Source organism: Xyrauchen texanus, chromosome 5, assembly GCF_025860055.1.
Source record: "Xyrauchen texanus isolate HMW12.3.18 chromosome 5, RBS_HiC_50CHRs, whole genome shotgun sequence".
NCBI classification, from domain to species: Eukaryota; Metazoa; Chordata; class Actinopteri; order Cypriniformes; family Catostomidae; genus Xyrauchen; species Xyrauchen texanus.
The window spans coordinates 44,283,093-44,291,977 of NC_068280.1; the positions used below are offsets into that span (position 1 = coordinate 44,283,093).

General features: G+C 35.6%; 1 protein-coding gene across 2 annotated transcripts; it reads right to left on the minus strand.

Annotated features, from left to right (window-relative positions):
* Nucleotides 1-35: 35 nt before the first annotated feature.
* Nucleotides 36-3,129, minus strand: LOC127644162 (protein PERCC1). 2 transcript variants are annotated; one of them, XM_052127199.1, is made up of 3 exons: nt 2,897-3,129; nt 1,406-1,982; nt 36-437 (listed from the first exon to the last, which is right to left on the minus strand). In XM_052127199.1, exons 2-3 carry the CDS (start codon nt 1,979-1,981, stop codon nt 369-371), a joined length of 645 nt encoding a protein of 214 aa, XP_051983159.1. In that variant the 5' UTR covers nt 1,982; nt 2,897-3,129; the 3' UTR covers nt 36-368. The 2 variants fall into 2 exon arrangements, with proteins under 2 accessions (XP_051983159.1, XP_051983158.1); XM_052127198.1 differs by lacking the exon at nt 36-437 and having other exon boundaries at nt 490-1,982.
* Between the last annotated feature and the right edge of the window lie 5,756 nt (nt 3,130-8,885).

Genomic DNA, 8,885 nt, shown 5'->3' on the forward strand with positions numbered 1-8,885 from the left:
ACTTGGCACTTCAAATGTGCTCTGAAAGTGTGCCGTTGCAGAAGAGAAAATTAGCATTAGATTACATGCAAATCTATCAATGTAAGAAATTCATAACACTTAGTGTCTTGAACATGCATATACTTTACTCTTTCTTTCATTCTTTCTTTCTTAACTGAATATTGACTAATATGAAAACCATTCTTTGTTTATATTCATTACTATAGACATATTTGTTTTTAATCCAGGCATCTAATTACTTTAGTTTATGCATCTAATTGCAACCCCAAATATGGATTATAGGGGAAACGGTTAGTTATACATTCTTGGGTTAAACATTTGAAGATCAATATGTGTGTGTGAATTAGCAATGACCAAACCACGTGTCCCTATCTGATCTTTCTGTCCACATGCTGTGAGTTAATCCTTTTCCAGTACACGTAAGCACTCACACAGATCTGAAAAAAGAAGCACACACACACATTTACAATTTCTTGAGCTATGGCTCCCTTTATCACAATACGTTTTTATTGATTTTAGTAACAACTGATATGTAGAGTATGAATTACTCTAAAACTATTTAAAAAAAGAGAGGAAAACATGCACAAATGTTGACTTAAGCGTGGTATACATATATTCAAAATGCTTATCTGTATTTAATTGCACTGAATGTGTGAGATCCAGGATTGTCTATTAAGTTGGCAATCATGTTTAACCTGTATTTACCTGTAGCTTTAAAACTATTATAAATAATACAGCCTAATTCTCTGCCTATGTTTATGTGGAAATTGCAGAGTTAGTTCAGTGTGTTTAGTGTGTCAATTCATAGATAGATAATTATTACATGCAATCAGGGCTGGACTGGGAAGAGAAATCGGACCAATTCGCTGTCCTTTTCTGCATATTGTGGCACCGTTTTGTGGCGCCGCAATATGCATACAGTAATATATTATGCAATTATGCAACATTTATCTCGTTTTAAGGATGTTGAGATGCTTGTACAGGAAAATGCATACATGCACATCCAAAAAATTAAGTCAATTAGGATCGAAAAATGTACAAACATACAGATAAAGAATAGAATTGTTTGCAGTACAAAATGTAAAAACTAGTAACCTGCAATTGTTAACTGAATGATCTATGACTGCCTGATCTAACACATACAATTAGTTTTGTTGGTGTAACTTAATTTTAAACATAAAATGTTTTCACTGTAGAGGACTGTATGTATCAGAGTCTGTTATAGCAAGAAGTCACTGGTAAATTCACTGGTATTGTCTCTGTCCATTGCCCAGTGAGCGAGTAAATCACTGAAATCTGGTGTGTTTGAGCTACTGAGAGTCCCTGAAATATTGGAGCTGGCCATGCCGCAAACATTTGTGCTATTATACATGCTCAATGATGTGTTGATGTTAAGGGTGCTCACTGCAGTGTTGCTCATACTGAGTGACTTCTCTGGTGTGTTTGGATCATTTAACACATCTAATTGGTGTGAGAGTGGCTCTGTCCAGAAGCTGATTGGTAGGCGGCGTTGACTCATGGGAAGACCGCGCCCCTTTCTTTGAGCATCTTGAAAGAGCTCTGCAAGGGGCCCGAGCGACTCTGGCTCTTCCCCTTGCCCTGAGGATGCTACTTTAATAAAGTCAGCATAGTAGCGCTGACGGCCCCCAACTTTTGCACATGGTCTCTCTGCATAAATGTCACAAGCATCAGGATCTTGGCTTCGTCCAAAATAGCGTTGCACATCATTGCTAATGAGCTCGGCAAACCGCAATAGTTGGTTGGTCATCTCAGTGTTATTGGGGGAGGATTCACAACTGCATGGCACTTCCTCTTGAGACTCACTGGACACTGTATCCTCTATCTCTTCCAGACTATCTCCTTTCAGCTCCTCTTCATACTCTTCTTCAGTCTCTTCCTCATCCTCTACAGGAAAGAACCAGGGCTGGATGGGTCTCGCCAAACCAAAATGGCTCAGCGTCCTGATCACGGTTGCTGCCATCCTACGGAGGAAATTATTTGAAAGCACATTACCAATTTGTATGTGTGTAGACTGACATGCATGGTTCAAAACGTTATCTTGCATAATGAGATTCAAACGAAATAATATTAAATACACACACTTACGCCCACCTATCCCATGTTGGGGCTGTGAGGGGGAACAAACTTCTCATGAAAAATAATAGTGTGAAAAGTGTGATTTTTTATTTTTTTTTAAATAACCATTAGAACATTCTTTATAAGTCTTACTAGGTTTTCACATTAAAAAAATCGTCCCTAACATGTTCTGGAAACGTTATTTTATGGTTAGGTTTGAAAAATAACAAATAGAAAATAGAAAACATTCTTTGTAAGGTTATATTATAATAAGGTTTTATTTTTATAGCATTAGTTTATGGTTACAAAACCTACAAATAACCATTTGAAAACATTCTGTATAAGTTGTATAAATTATGGGAACATTAGTTTATGGTTATAAAAATAAACCTAAAAAAAATTATTAAAAAAGAACATTAGAAAACGTTCTGTATAAGTTATTTTTATGTTATCCAACAAAAACCTTCCAGCACCATTCTGGGAACGTTTATGTTTATATATATATATATATATATATATATATATATATATATATATATATATATATATAAAGTAGAACCTAAAGAGAACGTACCCAGAATGTTAGGAATTGTCTATTACGTAACATTAATAAAAATAAATTTAAGAAATAATTTTTATAATTAATATTTTTAATTGGGGGAGGGGGTGCTTTTGTTTTTATAAAGAAATGTTGAAAAGTTGAAAAGAAAGAAAGAAAGAAAGAAAGAAAGAAAGAAAGAAAGAAAGAAAGAAAGAAAGAAAGAAAGAAAGAAAGAAAGAAAGAAAGAACGTTAATAATGTATCCAGGGAATTATCTTACCGTATAATAGCTTACTCGATGAATGTCACTTGTGAAGTCTTGCTGTCCGTTTCGCATTATGGACAATTAGCGGTTCGCGTATTTATACCCATCGCTCCTGGTCAGTCTGTTTTCCGAGCAAATATTTACGCGCGTCAGTAATTATGTTCTAGTTAAACAGAGCGTGAGTTTGTCTTGGCGCCCAGCAACCGGAGAAAAGAACGGAAACTGGCACGAGGCGGCGACCGCTATAACGCTTCGTTTGCCGGGGGACGCTCAAGTGTCCCTTCTCCTCAACACACACACACACACTCACGGGCACTGAGACAGGCGTACAAACAGTGTGAGTCTACAGTCGTTTTCAGGTACTGGGAGAGCCATAAAAGTGGACCTAAAAAGGCGTGAAATCGCATCTTACGCCGTTTTGACTTTTGAATGAGCCCCTATATAAAATCCCATTAAAAAGACAAGAAAAGCAAATAAGCCACTATACACTGATCAGCCACAACATTAAAACCACCTGCCTAATATTGTGTAGGTCCCCCTCATGCCACCAAAACAGTGCCAACCTGCATCTCAGAATAGCATTTTGAGGTGCTATTCTTCTAACCACAATTGTACAGAGTGGTTATCTGAGTTACTGTAGACTGTAGGAGATCAGCAGTAAAAGAAATACTCAAACCAGTGCGTCTGGCACCAACAATCATCCATGCAATGATCTAATCAGCCAATCTTTTATTGCAGCAGTGCATAAAATCATGCAGATACAGGTCAGGAGCTTCAGTTAATTTTCACATCAACCATCAAAATGGGGAACATGTTGTATCACATTGATTTGAACCATGGCATAATTGATGGGTTGGTTGCTTTTCTGAGATTAGGGTTGGTGCTGTTTTGGTGGCATGAGGTCCTACACAATATTAGGCAGGTGTGGTTTTAATGTTGTGGCTGATCAGTGTATACTGCCCTGACCATATACTTCATGGGTCAGGGCAGTTTTGGCAGTAATAGGCTTCATTTACCTTGCTTGGCTTTTTAATGGGATTTAATAAAATTACTTTTATCAATCTTATGTGTACACTTTATTACACCTGTACACCTACTTATACATGCCAATCAGCCAATCCTGTGGGAGCAGTGCAGTGCACTAACTCATGCAGACACGGGTCAGTTAATGTTCACATCAACCATCCGAATGGGGAAAAAATGCGATCTCGGTGATTTGGACCGTGGCCTGATTGTTGGTGCCAGACAGGCTGGTTTGAGTATTTCTGTAACTGCTGACCTCCTGGAATTTTCACACACAACAGTCTCTAGAGTTTACTCTGAATGGTGCCAGAAACAAACAAATAATCATCCATAAGGGGCAGTTCTGTGGACGGAAATAGCTTGTTGATGAGAGAGGTCAACAGAGAATGGCCAGACTGGTTCGAGCTGACAAAAAGGCTCACTCAGGTAACCACTTTGTACAATTGTAGTGAGCAGAATATCATCTCAGAATTGAAAGTATATTTAAAGTACTTAAAGTAGTTTGATTTCAGCTCTGCAACTGCTTATTATGCATTCTCTCACCCCCAACATGATCAGGTTACACCTGGGATGCTTTCTAAACTATTGCCGGGCACATGTTGCTACAACTCATTCATTTAAAAAATAAAACGAAACAAAATTTTACATCAAAAACATTTTAAAGCAAGATGTTAGTTTTGTAAAGGAATAAATAGGCACAATTTATATTTGTCTAATCAACTAACCATCTTTATAATGTCCTCTTTTTTTATAAGATTATATTTTTATATTTATAGGCTAGTTGTTTAAACATCACAAAAAAAATTTGTCAAGTGTGTATAGTGTCAATATAAATATCTATATATAAATATGAAATCTATCGACTATCAAAATAGTAAAAAATGTCAAAGAGGTATAGTGTACAATACAATATGTCATAAGCAATGCAATACGCTCAGAAAAAAAGGGACTGTTTAAGGTACAAGGACCATCACTGGGGTGGTACCCTCAAGGGGACCTTTTTTGTACCTCTAGTTAAAATTAATAACTCATTTGGGTACATAAAAGTACCCTAACAAAATATTGTGTACCTTTAAAAGGTACATTTATTTGTTATTTTCCTCTCAGAACAAAAATAAACTTGCACAGTATGTTTTTATATACCCAAAACAAGGGTACCACTCCAGTGACAGCTGTTGTACCTTAAAACAAACAGTTTAGTACCTTTTTTTCTGAGAAAGGTCTGTGAGGTGGGATAGGTGAAGCAGGGCGTCAGGTAGATATTTGCACTGCCCCACATCATGTTGGTGTGCATGTAACAATAAAAGAGAGAGAAAGCGTAAGTGTGTGTGTGTGTGTGTGTGTGTGTGTGTGTGTGTGTGTGTGTGTGTGTGTGTGTGTGTGTGTGTGTGTGTGTGTGTGTGTGTGTGAGCGTGTATTTATAACTTTGTAGGGACCAAATGTCCCCATAAGGATAGTAAAACCCGAAATTTTTGACCTTGTGGGGACATTTTGTCGGTCCCCATGAGGAAAACAGCTTATAAATCATACTAAATTATGTTTTTTGAAAATGTAAAAATGCAGAATGTTTTCTGTGAGGGTTAGGTTTAGGGGTAGGGTTAGGTTTAGGGGATAGAATATAAAGTTTGTACAGTATAAAAACCATTATGTCTATGGAAAGTCCCCATAAAACATGGAAACACAACATGTGTGTGTGTGTGTGTGTGTGTGTGTGTGTGTGTGTGTGTGTGTGTGTGTGTGTGTGTGTGTGTGTGTGTGTGTGTGTGTGCGTGTGTGTGTGCTCAGCATGAGTGAATATGAGCCGGACGCAGAGCAATAGAGGGGCTGATGACCAGCAGCAGAGAGCAGAGCATCTGGACAAACATATGTCAGAGAACATGAACACTTAACAGAAGCTTCAGTAAGACACCATGTAATGGCTTATAAATTTATCAGACAATACATGATTTCTGTAAAATATATAAAGTGCCCCATTGTAAATCTTTTTTTTTTAAATACTTGCATCTTTGTACAATGATACAAAAAAATAGGTATCTTGTTAGGTTTTGCAATATTACACCAAAATGTAACACTTTACTATATAAAATGTTTTTTTTTTTTTTTTTGAGTACAATTGGATGAAAATCATTTTAACAGCTAAAAACTGTGTTTTGCGTAATTCGTAAGAGAACAAAATGTCAAATTAAAAGGAAATCACTAGCATTATAAATATTTTAAAGATTCAATTAAAGACATTTGGGACATGTTCATTGTCTATTAGATTTGTCTTTGTTGTCTATATCTTAAAGGTTTGTTGATCTCATTGAAAGCCAGAGTTGGAATTCAGTGTCATTTTACTGGACATTTTATTGACCTAAAGGAGAGAGTGATTTACTATTTTAAGGTTATTTAAATTAGATTTTTTTTTTTTTTTTTTTTTGCATTAATCAAATTTACTTCACAATCCACAATATATCAATATACATTGAAGTAGAAGATTCAAGATGGAAGTATAGGCACATCTGCAATTTGGCCATTTATCTGACCAATCATACAACTGGTATGGCCAGCTGTACAAATATAAGTAGAATACTGGATCATTTTAAACCTCTTTTTTTATTTTTTCACAAAAAATGTCTCAATTCCAATCAATTTTTACCATTTCTAACAGGTGCTGCAGGTAATAACAATGAATTAAAAATACTATTATATATACATGTCCAATAGAATTTGTGTTTCTTACTATGTTTTATTGATTAATACAAATTTATTCCCAACATGTTTAGCTTTGGCTTGGTTGATTTTATTAGCCATTATCTTGAAAAAAAAAAGAGAGAGCGAGAAAAAGTGTGAAAAAAATTAAGGATGGCATAAAGGGAGTTAGGAATTTCAACTTTTTTACTTCCCTAATAGTATTAAAAGGGATAGTTCACCCAAAAATTATCTCATCACTCTCATGCCATCCCAGATGTGTATGAATTTTTCTTCTTCTGCAGAACACAAAAAGATTTTTAGAAGAATATCTCTGCTCTGTAGGTCCTTTCAATGTAAGTGAATGGTGGCCAGAATTTAGAAGTTCCAAAAATCACAAAAAGTAATCCATTACTCTAAGTACTCTAGTGGTTTAATCCATATCTTCAGAAGTGATATAATATGTGTAGATGAGAAACAGACTCATATTTAAATCCTTTTTTACTATAAATCACAGTGTGAATGAATGTGAAAGTGGATATTTATAGTAAATAAAGGATATAAATATTGGTTTATTTCTCACCTACACCTATCATATCACTTCTGAAGACATGCATTAAATCACTAGAGTAATATATATTACTTTTATGTGGCCTTCATGTGATTTTTGAAGCTTGAAAGAGTTGGTCACCATTCACTTGCATTTTATGGACCCGCAGAGCTGATATATTTTTTAAAAAAATCTCAGTTTGTGTTCTGCAGAAGAATGCAAGTCATACACATCTGGGGTGGCATGAGGGTGAGTAAAAGATGAGAGAATTTTCATTTTTGCAAGAGCCATCCCTTTAAATCTAAATGTTTGGCCACTGAATGCTCTACTTGTATGTTTGGCTATTATTATCTTATAAGAGGAAGAGAAGTGAATTGATTGCTTGTTTGATTGCTTTGTGTTTTAGGGACTGCCATCTTGCTCATATTTGTTCTAGCCTCAGATGTTTGTGAGAAGAGCTGCAGACCTGTCAATCCTGCAACACAACATTCCTCTCTCTCAGACACTAACAACAGCACAAGCACAAGCTCTGCTTAAGTATGCATTGTGCATATGAATGTTTGTATGAAAGAGAAGGATGTTTTTGGTAACACTTTACAATTAGTTTCCATTTGTTACTGTTAGTTAATGCTTTAGGTATCATGAATAAACAATATTACAGCATTTATTATTCTTGATCAATGTTAGTTTATAAAAGAACAATTTGTCATTGTTTTTTATTTCAGGTAAACTATTCCTTTAGCTTCAGTGTAATTTGTGAACACTCTCAGCTGCATGTTTTAGATTAGCTACAGATCTAAAATGATACACGAATACTCCTTTTGTTGAATTCATACACCATGTTTTGGTGAATGATTATAATAATTGTTGTGCAGACTGAGATTTCTGTAATAAAGAACACATAACAGAGTTACAGATGAAAGAGGGAGCACACCAAATTGTTAATAATATATATTTTTACAAGTATAATATGATACAAAGACTTCCGCCTTTCTTCTCTCATGATGTAACAGTATCAGGTCTTGACCAGCAGATGGAGCTGTTGCTACAAAATTGTAGGGCTGACAGTCGCACACACAGTAGACAAGTATGTAAGACAAGAGTTAGGACTAAAGCGTAATATGGTCCTCATGTAAACGTGAGGTTCATATACTTAATGTAATAAAGTAGAGATAAAAATACCGCTGTAATCAATTCATTCTCTTAAGCGTGACTCCGTTGATTTAGTGCCCTCTGTCGAAGATATTATGCATCTGTACATAACAGGACGTAGAAAACACGGTGAAAATCTTTCTTCATGTATATAAATCCATATTTAACATAACGTTTGTACGGGATAGTAACTTATATTTAAAGTTGGCGAAAATGACATGTACGCTGTTATAAGTCGTTTGATATAATTGTTCGTTTTCGTCCATCCAATCTTTGCGAATTTACGAATCCTACTATGCCGCAGCCTTAGCTCATGAATATTAATTATGTCCTGCTGACGCTACTAGGGATCAATTCTCAAGCGTTTGAACCGCTGATCTATATATACTATATATATACACTGATCTAGCAGCGCCAGCGGTGTCAGACTTAGTGTTGCTGGTGTCTGCAATTCCCGTGTTCTCCCAAAAAACTAGTGATTTAACAAAAAATGTGTCGATCCCTGGAACATTTTTTATTGTAGCTAAACGTCTAGCATCCTTCTCTTTCTTTAATCTTCTTTTTGCGAAACCACTCAATTGCCGTCTGTCCATTTTGGATTTTGATTAA